The sequence below is a fragment of the Melopsittacus undulatus genome, chromosome 1, assembly GCF_012275295.1.
Source record: "Melopsittacus undulatus isolate bMelUnd1 chromosome 1, bMelUnd1.mat.Z, whole genome shotgun sequence".
Taxonomy (NCBI): domain Eukaryota; kingdom Metazoa; phylum Chordata; class Aves; order Psittaciformes; family Psittaculidae; genus Melopsittacus; species Melopsittacus undulatus.
Genome location: NC_047527.1, coordinates 98,892,529 through 98,916,427, shown reverse-complemented (window position 1 = coordinate 98,916,427; position 23,899 = coordinate 98,892,529). Strand labels below are relative to the sequence as shown.

At 41.2% G+C, this 23,899-nt stretch overlaps 1 protein-coding gene across 2 annotated transcripts in view; it reads right to left on the bottom strand.

Moving 5' to 3' along the window:
• Window positions 1–246: 246 nt before the first annotated feature.
• Window positions 247–23,899, bottom strand: part of SNAP47 (synaptosome associated protein 47) — a 30,548-nt gene continuing 6,895 nt past the window's right edge. For both annotated transcript variants that reach the window (XM_031044591.2, XM_005143969.4), the window contains exons 2-5: window positions 22,301–22,847; window positions 16,069–16,553; window positions 11,747–11,877; window positions 247–2,119 (exon numbers count right to left, since the gene is read on the bottom strand). In XM_031044591.2, the coding sequence (XP_030900451.2) occupies window positions 1,973–2,119; window positions 11,747–11,877; window positions 16,069–16,553; window positions 22,301–22,791 (1,254 nt within the window). In that variant the 5' untranslated portion in view covers window positions 22,792–22,847 and the 3' untranslated portion in view covers window positions 247–1,972. The remainder of the gene's footprint in view (window positions 2,120–11,746; window positions 11,878–16,068; window positions 16,554–22,300; window positions 22,848–23,899) is intronic.

The window sequence follows — 23,899 nt, the reverse complement described above, 5'->3', positions numbered from 1 at the left end:
AAGGAGGCCACCAAGCTGATCCAAGGGCTGAAGCACTTCTGCTACGGAGACAGGCTGAGAGAGCTGGGCTTGTTCAGCCTGGAGAAGAGAAGGCTCCAGAGGGACCTCAGAGCAGCTTCCAGTGCATAAAGGGACCCACAAGAAAGATGGAGAGAGGCTTTTGGCAAGGGCAGGTAGTGACAGGACAAGGGGGAATGTCTTTAAACTGACGGATTAGATATGAGGAAGAAGTTCTTCCCTGTGCAGATGGCGAGGCACTGGAACAGGCTGTCCTGAGAAGCTGTGGCTGGCCCATCCTGTCAGTGTTCAAGGCCAGTTTAGATGGGACTTTGAGCAACCTGGTCTAGTGGAAGGTGTCCCTGCTTGTGCAGGATGATGGAACTGAAGGATCTTTAAAGTCCCTTCCAACCCAAACCATTCTATGATTCTACACTACATGGATTACCTGGAATCTCTCCTATGCAGTATCAAGCAGGTTAGGAGGTGAAAAGGTCTCACTGTCCTGTGGTCTCCATGAAGCCAACTGTGAACTCAGCAAAACTTATTAGGCAACAAATTTGCGGTAATCCCTTTTCTGTCAGAAATACAGGTCTATGAGAAGTCTTGAAAAGTTTCACCACCATTTAGTACAAATAAACAAAAGCCATGAAATTAATGGATGTACCATAACTGCCAAATATTATACAGATGCCTACAGCTCCAGCAACAGGCCCTTCAGTCTGTGAGTCTGAGGGAGACACACAAAAACCGCATGATGCTCTACATGACTCATGAAGTTCCCATTTGGAGTCAGAAATGAACAGTAGAGAGATTCTTGGAAAATGAAGTCCAGAGAAGCAAAAGGACAAGAGACCTTGCACTGACACTCGTCAGAGATCTGGCAGCCTAGCGCCACCATGGTATTTAGGGACCACACTAAGTAAACATTGTGCTCATGATGCCCTGAGGACACTACATCCCATGTCAGACTATTACCAAAAATCTAAAACCACTCTGTGCAAGTGAGGGGTACAAACAATGAACTCCAAGAACTGCATAGATTCATCCACAATACTTTCTCCGCTCCAAAATCAACTCCTTCACTACGTATGCAGTTTAAAAGGGGAAAATAAACACACAAAAATGTGTACATGATCATCAATGATCAGCATTTCCTTTTGGAAAGTGAACGTATTCAACTTTGATACTTTTTATAAGTGACTTAAGTCAGCAAAACATTCATCAAATGGCAAAAAAAACCCCAAACCTGCTCAATGAGCAGATATCTCTACCAATACATGCACATTAACTAACCACCTTCTCCATTTTCCAGGATGTGGCAACAGACAGCTGTGGCCACTAAGTCTTCATGATTCTTATAAAATTTCTAGGTACATTAAAAGCACAATTGAAACCTATTAAAAACATTTGCTTAGGGAACACAAGGTTTTATCACCATCATTTGCTCACCTCAGCATTAAGTTACAAACAAAAGCCTCAATGACTTGCAGTTGGACATCTGGTCTTTAGTTCAGCTATTAACTTTTTTAAAGAAAGACCTTGAGAGAGAATTAATAAGCTGTAATCATCTAAAGTAGTCTCATATGCAGTTCATTTCTCCTTCACTTCTTCATTGCAGTAAAAAAAAACGAACCTTTCAAAAGCAGCAACATAAAAAAAGCACATAAAAGTTGATTCAGATTATATCACATCCTTTCATATTTACAGATTTTCTGTAGTAAAGAAGCCACTATCATTGTTCCACCGCAATTAAAAATCTTGGCCTTTTTAATCCTAAAACAGCCTTCAAACATCATCTAAGTCTGGAAACATTTTCAAAACCCACAGGAACTCAGTAAAAGCAGCACTGTACTCCAGACAATATTGCAAACAGCTCCCACACAAAGTGTCTATTAAAGAAACAGTCTTGATAAATACAGTTCTCCGATCTTCCTCTTCCTCATGATACCATCCCCACTGGTTCCTGTAGACGCTACGTTAGTTTCTTCATTCTGCGGTTCTGCTTGTCAATATTCAGCGTTGCACGGTCTACAGAGGTAGTGATGGAATCAAGAGCTTCATCCTGTCTCTCCAGCTCGGCTTCTGTCTCCAAGGCAAGGCCCTTCAGCTTCTTTAGTATCTGTCAGAAGAAAAGATTGAGCACTTTCAGCAATCGACCAGCTGGTGCTTTGAGAAATGTAACAGACCCATGGCAACTAGTTATTTCATTGTTGTAATTTTATTTCATTTATTGGAGTCTGCTCTGAGGTATACTAGTGAAAAGAAATTTCTTACTCTGATAAACTAAATTGAAATGAATGAAACAAGAAACTAAAGACCAGAAAATTCAAATCTGAACTGGTTAGAGGGGAGGGAAGAGAATAATTTAGAAATAAAATAATTTAAGCTTAATTTGTTGTTTGTTGGCTCTGTTATTATTTCCTTGGTATGTCTGCATTCCAGAGCAGTAGCTTGTACTGAGATTATGTGCACGTTGAGAGCTGATAGGGGAAGCAAGCACAGCTGGTAGAAAGCCAGAAGGGGATCACATGGCTGAAGGCAATAGTAATGTTAGGCACTGACAAGGTCAAAGGACAGAAACTGTTCTTTTGCTACAGCCCACTAAAGAAGTGTCAGTGGTTGGAGCAGATGGGAAAAGTGAAAATTAGGCAACCAAGCAAATAATTTTCAAGGGACTAGAGGGTGTTGCGGTATGAACAGACATCAAGGCAGGAGGCTCAGGCTGTACCTGAGATGAGAGATAACAGATGCACTGGCTACAGCTCTACTCCAGGCTGTAAGCACTGTATTACATATTAACCTGTTTACACTACATTTAGCAAATTACTGTTCATATGTGGAACTGCAAGCTAACACCCTCAGCTACTCCAAAATTGTGAGGGGACCATGTAGTCTGAAAACACATACAGATATTGGTCCAAACAGGGCAGAAGACTCTAAAATGGAAGAAGAAAGCCAAGCTTATATATTCTCAAGGCTGAGCCATCCATAACAATACCATACACTGAGTTATGAAGCCTACTCAACTTTCATTTTCATCAGTTCATACAACCACATCCATGCACAGCGATCCAAACTACACAAGAAAAATCTGTCTTAACTCCTCACCCTGTAACATTGGCTCCTTTTAGCAGCAGACCAAGGACTGAGTTATACAATTGCTTTTTCTTCCCTCTTGTGGCTACTCCCTTAATAAGCCTGGATGCATGAACTGAAAGCACCTGCCTGATGGGCAAGCCTCAGCTGCCTTCTCTCAGATATATCAGAGGGAAATTTGGAAGCACTGTATCATACTGATTGGACATCCAGCTTCCAAGTTACTTCAGATCATAAGGCCTCTGCTGGCCTAAATGATCTACTTCCTTAGGCATCCCTAGCGAGGTCCATGAGGATATCCTTGCATTGCCTGCTTAATATGAGTAGTTTATCCAATCAATCGCAGTAAGTCTCCAAGAAAGCAAATTACCCAAGCACTATCCCACAACATCACCTGCTGTGCCACGTGAGCATCCAGGTGATGCTACAGAAGATACTAGAACTGCAGCCCAACAGCATAAATCTGTGGCTTTTAGTAAAACAGGGGAAAAGAATTGTACTCTAAACACATTTAATTTTATTGTCATGGTAGTGAGATTTATCTCATAACATATAGAATCATAGAATGGTTTGGGTTGGAAAGGACCTTAAAGATCATATAGTTCCAACCCCCCTGCTACAGGCACAGACACCTTTCACTAGACCAGATTGTTCAACGTACCATCCAACCATCCATCCGTGTTCCTAGTCTTGAACACTTACAGGCATGGAGCATTCACAGCTTCCTTGGGCAACCTGTTCCAGTGTCTCACTACTCCCACAGTAAAGAATTTCTTCCTTATATCTAACCTGAACACCCCCTTTTTAAGTTTAAACCCACTGCCCTTGTCCTACCACTACAGTCCCTGATGAAGAGTTCTCTCCAGCATTGTTGTAGGTCACCTTCAGATCTTGTATGGCTGCTATGAGATATTTCTCAGCACTTCCCTTAAATCACAAACAGCTAGAAACAGAGCTGTGCAAAAAAAAATGATTTTGCAGTTTGGCTGCCAAAGGAAAAAGAAAAACCCCAAGCAAAAAAAAACAAATCAAACCATGGACCAAGCTGTATCTACCTTTGTCTGTTCTTACCAAAACTACAAGCTAAACCACCCTCTGTTTCTATCTCAAATGGAACATTTCAGGATCTTTCACTGTAACAGGAAAGCAAGGGTGAATTCCCCAAACTGGAGGTGGTAGATATGTTCACAATACGCACCAAAAAGAAAACATAGCAGATATATCATGTGTATAATTCAGAATCATACTTGAAAATGGGAAGTTCAGAGGTGGCTTTTTCTCAGTCTTTCATTTGAGCTTCTTCTGCTTGTATCATATATAGAACATACATATAAATACATAAAATAAAGTAGGCAGTACTACATGAAATGACTCCTACTATTCATAAAGTCACAGTGTATTTAGAAAAAGACCTCTGAAGGTCTTCTGGTCCACTCCATCCAACTAAAAGCAGGGCTGTCTTCAGTGTTCACCTGAGAGATTACAGGGTTTCAGCCTCTGCTCCAATAAAGTTTAAATTCTTTATACCAGTTTAAGAGAGAAGAAACTTCACTCCTTCCATAGATCCTAAAGGATGGCAGCAAAAGAAGCATGTCTCATCATTTGAAGATGATTTAAAGATGGTTCATAGTAATATTTTCTCAGCAAGTTTACTAAAAAGGATTACCCAAGATCATACCAAAATTTGTTTTCCAGAACAGAAGAAGAAAAGCAGATTTCTAGATCATGGAACAACACATGCTCCAGAATGGTTCCTCTGGTCCTCCAACACCTCCACCTCCCGCTGCTGCCAGACACAGGCTTACCACTAAGCACCCTTCATAGTGTGGTAATTTCAGGTTTCCTGAGCCACCTCCTCACCCAGCACATCTAGGCAGAGGCAAGTATATCAGGTAAATGTGGTGATATGCAGCAAGCCTCCAAGACTGCTATATAGCAAAGCAGAGGCTGGCACGAGAGTATGCAGAAAGGAAGCAGAAACATTCCTTCCCTACCTCTCCAAGAGGAACCCAATTTATTTGTAAATCAAAATTGTGCCAAAAAGGCCCAGGTTTGCCACGGAAAGTAGTTTATTTTTAGTTTCAAAACAGATTACTTTTGATGGGCTTTGCATTCATTAGAGCATACTTGACATTTAAAATACAGAAAAAGACACAATTGTTGAGAACAGAAAAGCTTTTAAAATACGAAAGCAGTAAAATGGAAACATAGTCAGCTACAGGGCTCTGCTCAGTTCACCTGCCAATTAGGCTCTGCCTTGAAACACAGCAGTTGATGATGATGCGGTTACTCACACACAAAAATAAAAAGCAAGCGGCTCACTTTCATTTGTTAATTCTCTTTGCCTCAGAAAGTCTGGTAATAAATCCCTTAACCCTTTGTCTGCAGCATCTTCATCTGTTCCAACTGAGTACTGCCACTCAATCTAATGGCACATGGAATGGTTAAGACTGAGCTTTCAGAAGAGCCCACAGAGCTTGCTGGAAAGAGTTACTGGAAGGTGAAGTCTGGCCAAAGCTGGTCAATAGTTTTGCAAAGCAAAATGATGGCAAGATGCCTAGTTATCACTGCTCCAGTTCTGTCAACTGCTCGAAGTAGCAGAGCTTGCTGTGCCAGTATGCAATTTGGACAGTGAATCAAGACACGAAAATTCAGTGTGAAACTATGTTACACAAAACCAAACAGCAGGTGTGAGCCCATCAAAGACACATTTTAAAGGCACATTTCCTCAGGCAGTGAGACAACTTAAGATTTATGCCACCGGATTATAATTTGGAAAGTCTGATTAATCCTCATGGATCTGCCACAGATTTTCTGTGCAGCTTCAGGCAATACCTAATATTCCTACACAGAGCTCTCACTCTACAAAACAAGGAAGAAAATTTGTCACTGCTCTCCAAATCTGCCCTGTGTCAAGTGTTCAACTGCAGCAGACTCAGGCCTTGGTGGAAGAGGTGTCTATCCAAGCTACGTATCCCAAGTTCTTGCACAGACTATGGGGACCCAATCAGTACACTGCAGTTTAGATCATAGTTCTTCTGCTCTGTTTTATGTACCTGCTTGATGAGTTGTTCAAGAGCTGCCCACTTCTCTGTTTTGGCTTAATTGAGAGCCAAGCAGGAGAGTCACAACACAGACACAAACAAAATGATGGGAGAGGACTCCAAGCCTGTGAACCTGTTCAGTACTTAGCCCTGTGACTTTATCATTTTGCCACACCACCTGAGGATGTAAATTCTAAGTGCTAGGCATTGTAGAAACAGAGACTGTATCCCAAAGATCTTACAATGGAGACCTCAATTTGGTTTGGGGCCTGAAATGCCATCATAACAACGAAATTTAGCTGAAGCTTAAGAAATAAGATACAGCGAGTATCCAGCAGTAAAAATAAGATACAGAAAATGTCACTGTGCAGGAAGTATTGACAATTGAAGCTTGAACTCCATTAAATTCTCCCTGAGAATCACACTATCATTACTGTCCAACAGATCTGAAAACTAAAGCAGAACACATAAAACCAGAAATGATTCTTGAATGCAGCCAAATTCACCTGTTAATACAAAGCTGTCATTCACAGTACTCAGAAATGGGGTGCAAATGGAGGTTTTGACAGTGGTAACTTGTCACAATTTAATATGGTGCTTCACCTCTGTGCTGAACACACTGCAGGTGAGCAAGAAAGGGAAAAAACATGTAAAATATTCCAATTCATACTCCCATTATAAACTCAAACCCACAACAGGAACTGCACTGGAAGGCATGCTAAGGCACATGATAAACAAAAAGGTGCTTGGTGACAGCCAGCATGGCTTCACTAAGGGGAAATCCTGCCTGACCAATTAGCTGGCCTTCTAAGATGGGGCTATGAAACTGATGGACAGGGGCAGAGCAGTTGATGCCATCAGCCTGGAATTCTGCAAAGTGTTTGACACTGTCCCAAGTGACATTCTTGTCTCTAAATTGGAGACATATCAGTTTGATAGGTGGACCATTTGGTGGGTAAAGAACTGGCTGGATGGCTGCACACAAAGAGCTGTGGTCAATGGCTCAGTGTCCAGCTGGAGACCAGTAACAAGTGGTATCCCTCAGGAATTGGTGTTGGGACATGTCCTGTTCAACATCTTTGTCAGTGACATGAACAGTGGGATTGAGTGTGCCCTCAGCGAGTTTGCCGATGACACCAAGCTGTGTGGTTCGGTTGATACGCTAGAGGGAAGGAATGCCATCCAGAGGGACCTTGACACACTTGTGAGGTGGGCTGATGCCAACCTCATGAAGCTTAACCATGACAAGTGCAAGGTCCTACACCTGGGTGGGAGCAATCCCAGGCACAGCTACAGGTTGCGCAAAAAGGAAATTCACAGTAGTCCTGCAAAGGATTTCAGGGTGTTGGTTGATGAGAAAATGTACATGAGCCAGCTTCAGTGTGTGCTCGCAGCCCAGAAAGCCAATTGTATCCTGGGCTGCATCAAAAGGAGCGTGACCAGCAGGTCGAAGGAGGTGATCCTGCCGCTCTACTCTGCTCTTGTGATACCTCACTTGGAGTATTGCATGCAGTTCTGGTGTCCTCAACATAAAAAGGACATGGAACTGTTGGAACAAGTCCAGAGGACGGCCACGAGGATGATGAGGGGACTGGAGCACCTCCCATATGAAGACAGGCTGAGAAAGTTGGGGCTGCTCAGCCTGGAGAAGAGAAGGCTGCATGGAGACCTCATAGCAGCCTTCCAGTATCTGAAGGGGACCTACAGGAATGCTGGGGAGGGACTGTAGTGATAGGACAAGGGGTAATGGGTTGAAACTTAAACAGGGAAAGTTTAGGCTGGACATATGGAAGAAATTCTTTACTGTGAGGGTAGTGAGGCACTGGAATGGGTTGCCCAGGGAAGTTGTGAATGCTCCATCCCTGGCAGTGTTCAAGACCAGGTTGGATGAAGCCTTGGGTGATATGGTTTAGTGTGAGGTGTCCCTGCCCGTGGCAGGGGGGTTGGAACTAGATGATCTTGAGGTCCTTTCCAACCCGAACTATTCTATGACTCTATGATCTTGCACCAGAAATATTAAGGGTCCTGTCCCCATCTTCTTCTGTTGCACTTGGAAATGGGGAGGGAGACATCAGAGCACAGAAATATCTTCAACTACCACAACACAATTTACTAGAGAACATTCGTTAATGCCTCAAGAGGCAAGTGCAACTTGCCATAACAAAAACCTATCTATTTTAATATATTCTATTTGAATATGTTTTCTGTTTGGGACTGCCACTATCAGTACTTGCCTGTAGCTGTGAAAGCACAGAGGTTCCTTCTGCTATATGCAGAATTGCATTTAGTGTACAAATACCCAAGTTCTACACCACCCAATAGCAAAAGGGCTTCTGCCTGCTCTAGAAAATCAGGCTGTCTCTTGTGGAACAGATCATCTGAGCACAGATAACACAAGAATAGACGTGTTTGAGAGGACAGCAGGTCTCCTGTATCTGAAGCACACAAAAGCAGACAAATTTTAAAGCATCAGCTCTTCTGAGGCAGTGGCTATTCAGACAGTATGGAAGAATCATTGTTTTCTATCTTATTCATAGTGGCTGATTTCTCCCATTATTTCTTCTTGGCCTGATATGGAACTCTGATCTTATTTCCTTTCTCAAGGAGCACTCATGGTGACATTAACATTCTGCTGGCCTTGTCTGGAAAAAAATACTCAAGCAGCTCCACAGGCTTAACTATCACCTTTTAATTTCATGTCATTAAATACTTAAGTTACACAAAAGCAAATACAAAGCATTAGTTGTCAGAACCTCAGTTCTCCCTCCATTGTGCCTCCCAAAAAATAAACTTAAGGCATAGTCATTTCACGGGTCTTAAGATCAGTTGTCTGTTGACCGCTATAGGCCACAGAAGCAGGCTATCCTGTGAGCAAATTTGCTATTTAGCATTTGGAATTAACAGTTCCTCAACAAAATGCTTTTTCTAACAGTTGTAATTTCCTGAGATGAAGGTACGATAAAAGGGTGAATAAACACTGAAGAGACTTTGAAAGTAGCAAAGGACTGAAATGGAACAACCTTGACCTGAGAAGACAATGAAAAGGAAATGCCAAAGATATACACTGGGATGAGGGCTTTCCCCAGATGTTAAAGAATTAACTTCTTTAATACTGTTCCTGTCTTCATGGCGTATGCGATCACCAGTCAGTAAATATAAGGACAGTTCTTTGGCAGAAACAATTTGAGAAATTAGAAAGTACCGGCTTGGCAAAATAATTTCAAATTTAGTAAACTGCCCCCCTTTGACCACAGCCCTTAAGCTAATTATTATCACATCCCCTCCCACACCCAGTGCCATTATGTCAGCCACAGCGAGGCGGGAGGCAGAAGTTCAGCCAGAGACCACAGTAACTTCAGAGACTTCTTTCTCCATCTGTATAGCATAGCTAAAGAACACAGCTCACACTGCCACAAACATTGACACAAATGTCCCCTCATGAAGTCCTGGTGAGGTCCTTTACTCAGTCATCCAATCACAACTTCAGATACTTAAGACTTTCAGGTCTAATGGAAGAAATTAGTATCATTCAACAATTTCTCCTGCAAAACGTCTATTGTTATTACTGCAAGTACTTTGTTTTTGAGGAGAGACAAAGAGTGACAACTACCTGTGTTCATCACAAATTCCTCTTCTCCAGCCTTCACAAGTTCTCCTGGAGTTACCCACATCACAAGTAATGAGGAGGGGAAGCAATTCGTGAAAAGCTTTTTTTGCAAGGTGTATCAAAATGTGCCTTCATTAGTAGTCCATGACCAACAACCCCTCATAGTGTGTTTAGCTTTTTTGGGTCTGGCTACAAATCAGAATTATAGTGCTGAAAAGCTGTCATTTAAGGAAGGACCAACTGGCCCTCCTGAATACATAACAGCCATACAAAGCACATGCCTGCATGAAGAACAGATTGCTGCTATTTGTACAACTATGACTGAGAAATACTCTCCCTTACAATCCTCCAAAAGGTCAATGCTGCTTCAGAAAATGGTTATTTTTTGATAAAATAATAGATCATGGAGATAAGCTCTTTAAAAGATCAGAAGGGAGAATCACTAAATGGTGACTAGTCAGGTTTGTTTTTGAAAAAAACCCAAATAAGAAACTTCAAACAAAAGATATTACCTATATTTTGGTTACAGAAGCAAGTTATGATCTAGGGCTGTGTATTTACGTGGTGACTCCTAGCAAGGAAAAGGAACAGGATTTCTATAGGAATTAAAACATATACCTTAACATTATTAATGGCTGGAATGATGATTAAAGAGGTCTGGCTCTCACGGAACAGGTGTACAGCAATTACTGGAGAAAAATCAGGCCAATTCATGGCCTGTAAGTTTGGAATTCAGATCCTCTCCTTATCCACACTCCCCCACAAACTCCCCCCAATAATCAACTGGCTTAAAAATTCTTGGTTTCATGAGGTATAAATAAATACAAAATTTGTCTTTTGAGCTCTAGTTCATCTTGAAAGTGTTCTGTTTTAAATCACACTGGCCATATAACACTTTTCCTAGCCTACTATCCAGCACAGAGAGTATCAGAAGTTTCTGAAATTAATCTTCAGCAAAGTTTAAACTCTCACTTACTCAACTGCTTTTTAGTTAATAAATAGATTTTTTATGTAAGAAGCTCTTTTACCACTCAAGACCCTACTAAGTGATTGAGACTCTCAAATGCACTCAGGCTAACAGAAGTTGCTGTATTCTAATTCCCAACTACAAAATAAAAGAAGGGGGCTGGAAGCCTTCAGGCTTGGCTAAGAAACATGGAATTAGGACAGACTTCACATGATGCCATCACCAAGATATGCCTGGAATATAAAAAAAAATAAAATGCTAGAGGGAGGAAAATAAGCAATATGAAAATTAATCTTCAGTCACATCTTCTGATATGGCTGTGATCATCACCAGTAAATCTATTTTAATGGAAAAACCTCTCAAACCACTCTCATTTGCTTTTCCAGCTTGTTCACTGCTTCAGATCAACCATCTATTACAAAGGTGGATTCTTTACTAAGAGTCCTGAACATCAACTATAAGAGAAATTCCTTAAAAAGCCATTCAGATGAATAATATCAGACTAGATTACTTTAAATGCAGTTTCTTTTTTAGGAAAATATTTTCTTTATTAATATGCTAGACAGCATATGTGTTTCCCAGATACAATTTCTGTGTGTTTATAAAACATTTTGTTCAGTTTTGTGGATGCTTCTGAAAGAGAGCTGCTACTACTTACTAAAAGGAATAAGATGGCATAGAGAAAACACAAAAGAGCTAAAAATTATTTAATTGTTAAGGTGCTTAATCTTCAGAAAAACAGGTTACAGTTAAGGAATTTTCTTGGGTTATAATCCTATATTTTAGTGATAACCCTTGATTTGTTCAAAATAAGTAAAAAAAAACCAAACCAAAATAAAACGATGAAGTTAGCAGTGTATTTTAATCACAGGCTTGATTAGCTGATTTTTAAAATATACCCATTTAATTTCAGGAATTTTCTGAGGAATATTCTGTTAAGGACAACGACTAGGTTTCTGATGAGGAAAATGTATCTTATGAGTAAATCAGAGGCAGTGAAACAATTCTTATTGAAGTTATGTCAATTTATACCTGTTTAAGCTCTTTTGCTTCTTCCTGAGAGATCTTCTCTTGCTTTTGCAGCTGGACATGGTCACTGTCCATTCCTTCTCTGCCTCCTACTGGAGAGCTGGGCTGCACCACTCCTCCCAGGAGTCCCGTGGCTGCAAAAGAAATTCCCATGGTCAGACTGCCATTTCCTGTACCAATGGAGAGAACCAGAGAATTGGCTGACCCCTGCTTTTTTCTCTCTCTCCCCCCAATCCTCCCTTCCCTTCCTCTGTCTGGATAAGGCTCCAGGGAGACCTTAGAATAGCTTCCAGTGCATAAAGGGGCTGACAAGGGCAGGTAGGGACAGTACAAGGGGAATGGCTTTAAACTGACAGAGGGGAGATATAAATGAGATCTTAGAAAGGAGTTCCTGTGAAGGCGGTGAGGCCCTGGCACAAGTTGTCCCAAGAAGCTGTGCCTGCCCCATCCCTGGAAGTGTTCAAGGCAAGGTTGGACAGGGCTTGGAGCAACCTGGTCTAGTGGAAGGTGTCCCTACACATGGCAGGGGGGTGGAAATGGATGATCTTTAAGATCCCTTCCAACCCAAACCATTCTGGGATTCTATGCTTTTCTCCATAGCAGTTTTCAAGGGGACTTTTCTTCTAGAAAAGATTTGAGCTGTATTCTGTACAATACCTAACCTGAAAGTGACCAAGCTGCTGAGAGATGACTTATTATTAAGGGCAGCATCTGGAGAATGGGTTCATTTTGAGCTGTGGGGATTCATCTGAACTGAGCACGAAGCAGCAGCAACACACTTCCAATCAGATAAATGAGGATTCTCCACCTGCTGTTTCTTCTCTCTTTAATCTTTTTAATTAAAGAATTTGGAAGTGATGGATTTGGGACAGAGTCAAGTCAGCAAACCCCTGAAACAGAAGGTCAACACTGACGCTAACAGTCACCCCCAGCTAAGTAGTGTGGATGCAGCCCCTCATGTAACATGCCACTTGTCCTTTATTTAAAGCATCGGCTCTTATTGCAGTATCTGATACTACCCAGTAGGGTAGCAGGGATATGCAGCAAGGCAAGGCTGTTATTTCTGATGCAGATGGGTGCTAAACACCCGAGACACACATCTTGGCTCCTAGAGGCACTTCAAGGATCTATGAAGCTCTCCCATTTAAAGAGGCACCACAAAAGAAGCTAATTCTGCTGCTGCCACCTGTGAGCACATGGCCTGACCCATCACAGGATGACGACAAAAACTCATATGTACCTCAGGACAGAAAGGGTGCCAGATGCCAGAGCTCATTGCCAGGTCAAGGAGCTGGTGCCCAGCTGACAATGTATACCCAACTGCTCTAGACAGCATTACCTCCCCATGAAAAAGAAGACAAAAACTAAACCAAAAGTACTAAATCCTAAATCTCTCTCAAGGAATTACTGCAAACTCATAATCCCTGGAATTATTCAGTTATCAGCCTGAGAGTCACTGGACTCAGACACCATCAGGATTTAAGACAAGCAAGTAATTCACTGTACCAGTGTTACCCTGTGCAAGTGCTCCTTGTAATCAGATGGTCTAAAAACAACCCACAGAAAAATGCTGCTTGTGGTAACTCGCTGCCATGGTCTCTCTCGGAGGGCAAAGTGGGGAGGGAATGACAGTCCTTCCTATGGCAACAAATAGCCAGAAGAGATTCTTTGTGTTTCTTATCAGCTGACTGTCACCATATACTAATTATTTCATTAAAACCAAGAAATCTATCCGTTTCACTCCATTAATCTCACTGAGGAAAAGAATAGAAGGAGGATGTGACAAAGCTGAACAAAAACAATGGATGAAGAAGAAGATTTGGCATTTCCCAGAATTGAATAGAAAGTCAGGAACGTTTAAAAAGCAATTTTGTTCTGTGTCACACCCAGTTAGACTGTGGGACTCACTGCCACCATGTGAGGATGAGAAGGTACAAAACCACTGAACAAAGTGCTGGAAACTCAATAATAAGAACATTCGGTCACAGGGGTAGACAGGAAAAATTCAGCAGTCTCAAAAAAGATAAACAGCGAATACCAGTCTTCAGCTACAGGATTGAGGTAGCATTGCCCCAGACTGCTATATGGCACAGGCACTGTAGGACTTCTTGCACTTTTTAATGCTTGGTATCTGTTATCAGCCACTATTGAGGATTACATTGGCTAGGAGAGTACTGTCTTGATACAGCACAGAAACACCTTTGTTACAAACAAACCTCACTGCTCCGTCCTAAGCATTTAAATACCCATGTGGCTTGGTCCAAGCACATACAGTCAGAAAAAAAAACATGCAAAGCAGCTAAAAATACTTTCAGATAATCTGGTGTGTACAAAAGTCTTCACAAATTCCTCTTCTAGGTGGCATCAAGCCAAAACTCTTAGGGAAGATGAGGTTTTTTGTATTTACTCATACAAACATGCAATATGCACAACTTTAAGGCAGGACTAGTATAAGTAGACAAGCTCCAGATGAGATTATGACAGTGGTGGAAATGTTCAGATCTCACCACTGAGGGCACAGAATGCAATGAGCCAGTTCACAGAGACAGATGTACGTCTGCTGCAAGGATACTTCTCTAAGTTTCCGAATCAACATTCGCTATCTGAAAATTGACACATATTTTATGTGTGCAGAGACAGTGATGCATAACACACACTTTTTTTGCCTGCTTTTAGAGGAGGAAAAAAAATAAAAATAATAATTAAAAAAAAAATCAGTATTTCCACCATGTGAACAACCACGGAAAAAACCCTGAGGTTAAAACACAGTCCGTGACTGCCATCTTGCGACAGAAGACAGACAGTGCTAGACCCCAGGGAAGGAACAAACAAGGGTTTTTGGTGGAGCTGGAGAAGTCAAGATTTCCATAACCTCCAGTTTTCTTTACTGACATTTCCAAATTAAACAGTCGAAATGCAGGTGGGGGTAGGAGAGCAATATCCTTGACTCACTGACTCAGATGCAAACAGAGCAGAGCAGTGGGAAATTAAGCACACTAGGGCTGTATAACCAATTATTTTATGTAACCAGCCTTAAGACCATCAGGAACTGAACACCAATTTGCTGGAATAACTCAGTGCTTAAGAAACCAGCAGGTTGTTTTTCCTCTAAGTTGTTGTGCTGACATTTTAGTGCCAGATGCCCAAGACTTACTTCCTTAAAAATTAACAAGCTTTTCCAAGCTATGGCCCTCAATGACTCTTCAACAAGAGGATATTATCCTCCCTGCTGAACTCCAGTTTTAGCTCAGTGCACAGAAGTAGGTTCAACTATTGCTTTACTGTATAATTTTTCTACTTGTTTTTAATGTACTGTCAATAAATCCATACAATTTGCTCTTATGTCACTAATGATTAAGAAAAAAAGGAGGATTCAGACATTTTGATAGAATTAAATTCCTAACAGACAAGAATTCAACAGCTCTCCAAAGGAATCCAGGGTTGGATTACAAAAAAAACACAACATAAAAAACAACCCTCCCCAGAATTTTAACGGACATAACAGTATTAAGTAATGTCATTCTTATTACTGTGAAAGGGTTTCAATCTCCACTTTGTGTTCCTTCACCTATGTATTAACCTAACCTGAGACCTAAAATCTAAATCCAAACTAAACTTCTGAAATAATAAAATTGTATTTTTTAAGATATGAAGAATATTAATGTGATATTTATTCCAGATGTTATTTTAAAAACCTGCTGGACTGGAAATATATTTTAAATTTTCTACAGTTAACTGAATGACAGATTTAATATATTTTCAGCTACAAACTTACAAAGCAAAAACAACAACAGGGGACTGTGAAGCATGCAATCAGGAAAACTGATTTCTAATGCCTTCCCCACAGAGTGGCACAAAAGCAAATTGGTGACCACTGGAAAAAGAGTAACACTGTAGTTAAAACACAGGCCAGTAGTTGAAACTCAAAGTTAATCCTTTCACAAAGTGGCATGGAGTTAGTGTCAATACCAGCTAAGAGCACCATGTTAAAGAGAGCTTGGTGCAACCCAGCTGCTAGGCTCCTGAGGGACACTCAGCTTCAGCATCTGCAGTCACAGGTTCTGTTAATGTAGCCATGAGAAAGAAAATCCAACTAACCTAAAGCAGGGACACACATTTCTGTCATTTCTGCCCTCTCCCTCTTGGCAATAGGGTCTAAGGTCACCTATCAGTTATTTCTTTCATTTTACCATCAACACTGTCTCACACTGGGGCAAAGAGAAGAAAATTTGACTTGTAACTACTATACACTTTTGAGTTTGAAAACCACCTAGAAATTTCTGATGCTACTGTTACTCTTATAGATGGATTGCTTTGTCACATACCTGCTTGCCAAATGGAGGTCCCCAGATCTACCTGAGGAGACTTCCTGGCACCAGCAAAACCTAGGGCATCTTCTAGAAACTGTATCTTCTTGCTAAATTGCATCTCCAAGATAGGGATTACTTCTGGCATCTTTGCTGACAAGAGCCGGTAAGAGGTGTCTGGCTTCCCGATAAATCTCTGACGGACACTTATTTCATATGGTGTATGAACTCTGATATCATCTACATCCTTTGATTCAAAACGGTGAATGACCTGAGAATTGCAGTCACTGATTTCCAGACCAGAAGCAAAGAGCGTGAGTTTTCCTGGCTTGACATTTGAGTCTGTTCTGTGGGTGATAATAACTGGAATTCTAATTATGATTCCTTCCTGGTTCTTCGAATCGGAAACTGTGGCAGTTTCCTTTGGCTTGGTTTCTAATGGTGCTTTCCAGAGCTTGCTGCTAAACGGCCACCAAGAAGGAGATTCGAGCTCAGTCAACAACCTAGCAGAGAAAAGAGTGTTAGCAGAGTCAAAGCCAGCAGGGAGGTCATGCTACCCCTCCAGTTCAAACCAAATTACAGCAGACAAAGATTTTTTAATACTGAATCCAGCCCTCTTATTTTGTTCCTCAAACATATCCACAGCTTACCAGGATCCATCTGTTTTAAAAAGCAGTTTTCCTTTATTTGCTAACACACTGGAAAGGGACCCAGAATCTCACTGATCTGACACAAGAAATCCAACTTTTATCTGGACTTAATCAGGCCAGTTCTTCAGCTGTTCTTCAGCTAATACTGCCATTTACCTCAATATTCCCACACTTGGCCATCTGCACCACTGCCTTCTTCTGCTCCTTTATTCTACAGCCCCACAGTCTGATGCCACCTTTTGCTCTGCCTCCACTCACAAATTCTCGTTAAAACTCTAAGAGTTCAATGTTAAGGCTGAAAAGCCCAGCAGAGACTGCCACAGGCATCCAGAGTCTGCCTCACCATCAGTGTTGGTATAGCTCCTGAAGGACACAGGCCTTCTTGCTGGCAAACTGGTGTTTTAGCTTAAGGTAACCAGACTGATTTTATGGAACAATTAAGCAACTGCTCCCTAGAAAAACCACTGTATAGCCAGAAATAATAAGAGTCAAGCCCCTTACTCCTAAGCAAGAACATGTACCTAAGCAGGCACCCAAGTTTACCAGCTACAAACAAGAAAGATGTAACACTGTTAGAAAGAATCAATGATAGATAATAGATAAATAAATAGATAGATAGATACATAGAAAACACAATCCTCCTGTTATATTTTTTTATCAGCATAGCCCATTCCCGTTTTCTGGGTCATCTCCCAAGAAAGGATGATGACTGCAGATATTTGGGTCTAAGCCTGACCACTACTCTTTGAGGGAATAAGAGGAAAAGGGATGGTTTTGATTTGATTTTTCACATGGTGTGCTCCTGTCTGTTATTATCCCTCTCCACGTCTAGACAGGAGTTGGTGGCAGAGCCACAGTCAGCACCAATGATGCTCCATTTCTCCCACTTTCCTCTCATCCCCTGCCTGTATCACCCAGGCCCATCCTGCAAGCAGAGGACTGTGTATTTCAAGATGACTCCACTTCAGTTGCTGGAAAGAAATTTTGGGACCAACAACGTCTCCACACACAGCTAACACAAACTTCATATCCCCCTTTCCCTCCCGCAGTGTAAACAGTCACCTCCTCTCTCACCCACCAGCAGCCTCTGACACGCACACACGTCACATCTGAGCCAAAGTGACTCATCTCCAGTCCCAGGCATAGGAAGAGGCAAATTAACCCTCTGGGAATCATTGACTGTCCAAACCCTACCCTGCTCCCACTGAAAAAAAGCGCTGAACTGGCTGGAAGCATCCTACAAACTAAACTAGCCTGCAGACAATTAGCCAGATCAGGATGTTTTAAACAGAGATTTTTCAGTCCACTCCTTGGCCACTGAGCAGGACAGGAAAGCAGCCTCTGGAGGCACAAAGGAATTTTCAATTAACTAATGGGATGGAGTAGGTTATGTTTAAATCAACTAAAAAAATATTAGCTATAAGGAAGTTCAATCCAGATCAGAATTGTGTGCTCTCTCATCTCCACCAATATCTTAAAGACTATCCAGTGATCAGATATATGCCACTGGCACAGCAGTTGTAGTAGATGCTTCTAAGAAGCCAGCCTACACATAGTAAAATCTTTCATGAAAAAATGCCATCTTACTACAAAAGACTATTCACTAACTTAAATCTTAGAGATGCAAGGCTTCTGAAACCAAAACACAAACTACTACTGCTTTACTGCTATTTTGGAAAGTCAGCTTGATTTAATTTACTTTTAAGTTTATCCTAGAAAGGTACTCCCTGATCAAATATGCATCACAACAATGCTGCTCTAAAGATCTTTTGTAGTGATTTATTTTCCATGAGAATTAGAGTGTGCCTACACACAGAAGACTGCGATTTTAAAACCCTGTTTAATTTGGCTGCAGACAAAGTCTAATCTGAAAGAGGAAGCTCTGACTGAACATGCTTTGTTTACTAGCCATCAAAGCTCTGCACTGGCTTCAAAACACATCAACTTAAATAAACTCATCTTTTAGGAAGAGCAGAAAATGTCATACTGGGAGTCAACCACTGAATTCTTGAATAGAAGAAGTAGAATTAATTGTTCCAAGAATCTACTCCCAGCTAAAGCATGATCAGATACTTCTGTAGATAGAATGCAATACGAGTATCAGTTCTGAAGCCCACCACTGCCCTCTGGAAATGCTGCAACATTCCTTAAAAAAGGGGTGAGGCATAAGGAAGGCAGACCAAAGGACATATACAAAGTTCTACATAACAGAATTTAAAATGGCATAGTACCATAGATTTAGGGATGAATTCTGAAACTAAAGCTCCAGGCTCTACTAGCACACATCTTCCAAATTTAAAGCTATGCTCTAACCTACCCACTGTAACTAAGCAGAGACAAACAACCTCATCTCATTTCTACAGAACACAAAGCACTTTTTCCGTCCTCTTAAAAGCAGAAAGAGTTACAAAAAGTTATTTCAGGGCAATGACAGCTTATGCCTATGTCACTTCATCACATTCATTGTGTTCAGGGACTTTCTGAAAAGCAGCTGCAACGTGACAAGCCTAACCCTCTGTTTACACTGTGGCAACTTACTCTGGATAGCTTTGAACCTTAATTTTTATCACTTCATCTCTTCACTCTCCTGCCTCCTCTCTTCTTTCCCCAGGGACTGACATCCTAGCTGTGCAATGTCTGATTTACAGTCACAGCTTTTCTGCTGCACAGCCCTAACAAAGGTTCCAGCCAACTTCTCCAGTCTTCTACAGGGAAGTCACCCCTCTGTATAAACAAACTATACCACCGGTCCATGTACACAAATGAAAATTTGCAACCAAAGTACCTTGTCATCTAATAGCAATATATTAAAAAGGAAACAGCCAATCTGAGTTTCTGTTTATTTTTGGTCTTTAAACATCTGCTGGAACATCACACTCTGCTCTGCTTATCTGAACACAGGTTCACTGACAGCAGCTGTATATACCCATGCATACACAACAGAATTAATAATCAAAAAAAGCCCACACACACAGGCAAGATAAAGTTAATCAAAATTTTAAACATACAAAAGGAGATAAAGGGGCCTAGTTCTTTTTATGATAGACAATACCATCAAACTGGCGCTGTTGAACTAGCAGACACAGAAGTTTGTTACCAAAGTTTCCTTCTGCACAGAATCTGCTACACATGGAAAATAGTCCTGCATGGTATTACCCATGCAGTTACTTTTCAGCAAGCTTCTATGGAAAACAACAATCAAAGAGCCTTACAGACATGAGGCCATTTATGTTAATAGTCTGGATTCATGGTCTTCCCCATTTCCTACACTGGTTAAGGACAGGAGAAGAGAGATGCCATCAGTTTAAGAGAAGACTTTTGGCTGAGAAGCATCTCCACAAGAAAAACTACACACAAACTACACTAGAAAACTAAGTGTTAGAAAAGCACAGGGTGATTAAAACCTTTTCCCTAATGGATTCTGGGCTACATTTTATCCTGCAAGCTGTCCAAACTCTTTGTACTACAGATAAAACAGCTAACATTTGGTCAATGCCTTCCTTTATTTTTCCATTTTTAAATCAAAGCATCTAGTTCTTCAGATTCATGAGGACAAATAATACCTCCCAGTGCATCTTAACCCAAAACAAAACTCTCTTCCAAAAACAATGAGCAGGTATTTATTTTCCTACTCATTGTTTATTGCTATAGAACTTTAAAAGCTATTGCTGAAGATTTCAATTATCTTGGCTTTCCATTAAAGAGTATGCAGAATATCCACCGAACCATTGTAAAATCAACACTTTCTTTTAGACATGATATCTGTCTAAAAACAGATGCTTCTTCCAAAAACAACTGGTTTGAACTATACTGCGTTTGTTTTTTCATGCAACTGTCAGAGCTTCAACAAAAGCCATCATAGCTACATATTACAACACTACTGTCTACCTTACTGCCTCTTTTGGACTGCTATCAAATCAAACCTGCAGCATACAAAACAACACAGAATAATGATTAGCATTCAAAGTGAATTAAAGCCATAATATTCTGATCAAGACACCAACCATTTTACTACTCACATTGAGTTCTGCAAAACTTTGTTAAGCAACCTCAAATGTGCTCCAAATTCCTTACTTCAGTTGTCTAAAGGCAGCACTTGAGTGTCTAAGTTTAATGACTACACTGGCTTAAGTGCTCAACTGATATTACTACAAATAGTCTGGTACTGTCTCTCCCATTCTTGCACCGCCCCACTGCAGACAAAGCAGTTCAGAGCAGCTCACACTGCTTGTTTTTTCCTCAAAACTTTTATTCCACCTAGACCTAAAGGCAGAGAATATTCCATGTAAGGTTCAAAGTAGTACAGTTTTATATCACAAATGAGGGAGCACTGTTTCTACAGCTATTTCCTTGACTACATCTACACCAGACCAAATACTCGCTGCTACGTGTAGCTGGGAAGTAAGTTCATGTGAAGGAAAGGACAAATATAAAGCCCTCAACTACCCAATGTATGCAAAAAGCAGCTTCAAGAGCTGGCTTTCATGCATGAGAAAGAAGTACAATCTACCTAAGAATTAACTGGCAGCTGTCTCCCAATAACGGCAGAAAATTGCCTCCAAGTCAGCAGCCTACCTGTTATCTTCAAAATTTCCTTTGAGAAGAACTAGAAAAGCAGAACTGTGGTTATGTTTGCTGTGGAACAACAAAACAGGCTGCTCCACAAAATTAACCAAAGACAGTATTTTTCATTTATACATATTCAAAGACATCTAATAAAAATGTCAATGACACACCTGATCCTTCCGTGGGGACATGAATTGTCACCTCCTTCACCTAATGTTGCCTGTTCTCTTAGAACTTACACATTGTTCATATTTTGGAGATCCCTACCATTTCTGCCAGTTGTGGATCAAACTTGTAAGGGTTTGAAAAGTTATTTGAAAAAGAGGACAGGTATATATGCACAAAGAGAAGTATGAAAAAAACGCCACACAGAAGGGAGGAAAGAAATAGACACATCTTGTAACAAGAACTAGATCCACAACAGACCACTGTGAGCTTAAACTTTCAGGTAAAATCAACAGTTTATCCCAATATAAGGATATGGACCCATTTGAGTGAGTCCAGAGGCCATGACGACACTCAGAGCACTGAGGCACCTCTTTTATGGAGACAGGCTGAGAGAGATGGGCTTGTTCAGCCTGGAGAAGTTAAGGATACAGGGAGACCCCAGAGCAGCTTCCAATGTCTAAAAGGGCTGACAGGAAAGCTGGAGAGGGGCTTTTGGCAAGGACAGGTAGGGACAGGACAAGGGAAAATGGTTTTACACTGAAAGAGGGAATATTTAGATGAGATCTGAGGAAGAAGTTCTTCCCAGTGAGGGTGGTGATGCCCTGGCACAGGTTGCCCAGAGAAGCTGTGGCTACCCCATTCCTGACAGTGCTCAAGGCCAGGTTGGAAGGGCTTGGAGCAACCCGGTCTAGTGGGACGTGCCCCTGCCCATGGCAGGGGTTGGAGGTCGATAGCTTTAAGTTCCCTTCCAACCCAAACCATTCTATGATTCTGAAGACTTCCACGGATCTGCCCCATAAAATTTGGGCATAAGCAATGCAATCCCACAAGTACTGCTTAGCTCAGAGGATGCTCCATTACCATACCTGTCTGCTACATCCATATCCCCTTCAATCTTGTTGAGTCCTCTCATGATGTTATCAAACTGCTCGCCCTGATAGTGCAGCACTTTTGCTGTGTCCTCCAGCCGCTTTTGTGAGCCAGTCAGTAATCCCGTCAGTTCTTTTCCCTTTGTTGTTTGCAAAGCTGCTGCTTCTGCTCCTTGACTTGACAGCAACTGCTCCCTCCAGAAATGCTCAAGGATGTTGAATACCACATTTCTGTTGGGCTGCAGAGAACTAAACCAGTGCTTCGTGTTCTTCTCTAAGATGGTAAGTGAGCTGAAGATTAAATTTGAAGATTCCTTCTTGATTTCACTGATACTAGAAAGATGGAAGTTCACCAAAAGTTCCCCAGTCTTGCCAGCTGTGAATCTGATCGCAACAGGAGTCAGTGAGAGTCTGCCAGAGACCCATTGTTTGCTGGTGTCTAAGTAGTAAGAACAAGGCCAGCTATGGATACGTATGTCTTCGCTCATCAGCTCGCTGTTCAGATCCCCGTCAAGAGCAATACTCTCAAAGTCAGAAGGAGAAACTAGCATAAAAGAGAAAGGAAATAAAGCAAGAATCCTTAGCTACTTATAAAAGCTGACATTAAAACACACTCATAACTAACTAATCCTACGCAGAGCTGGCTTCCAGCACTTGCCTGGTAACCTTTCAGGTACATACCTGATAGATTTGGAAATAGCTGTGGATGGGTTACAAAATTTGGTAACCATTTCTAACCATCAGAGTATTTAATTCAGAAAGGCTCAGGACTTTCTAAACACGACTGTCAATATTACTGCCCACTCCATAACAGCACTGCCCCTCTGTTTTATAACGTTCTCATCATGTATCAGCACATGACTTACAACAGCACAAACTTCAAATGACTGTTGTATTAATGTCCTGGATATTTAGTAAGCACTGTGCTGTCTTGCTCAGGGGAGATGCTTTATAATTTGATTAGTCTTACATGTTCACACGCATACGTTCATATTTTTGGGTGGACAGGAACCTACAAAAAACAGAATTCTGAAAAAGTTTTCTGAGCCTTTCACATATGTAGTTTTCCTGAAAACTGACCACATAAAAATTTTTCCATTCCCTACTGCAACATCAGAAGCAGCTTCCCATAGACGAATAGGTACTGACGAAAAACCAGAACATACCAAATGCAAGTTCATTGATACCTATCTACAGCAATCACAAGAAAGAACTGCTCCTTCCCCTTCCACACTGATATTTCAACATCGAGGTATATTAAGACACCCAGAATGTCTATCCAACACACCAAACAGTGCAGGTGAAAACAAAAACACCACTGACCAGAACTCACAGCCATTAAAAAACAGAAACACCCAGCCACAAATGGATACTCTTCAAACATTGTCACTACCTCAGACCATCACTCTTGGTCTCAGGAGAAACCTAACAAAATATCTACCTTACAAAACTCAAATAGATATTAGAACTTCTGGTAGAATAACACAGCCAAAATAAACACCTCAAATCTGTGGTATTTGTTCTGTAAAATATTCATTGTTGCTTAGCTACTATTAAAGATGTTTGGAAACAGGAGCTCGGGAAGAACTGTAAACA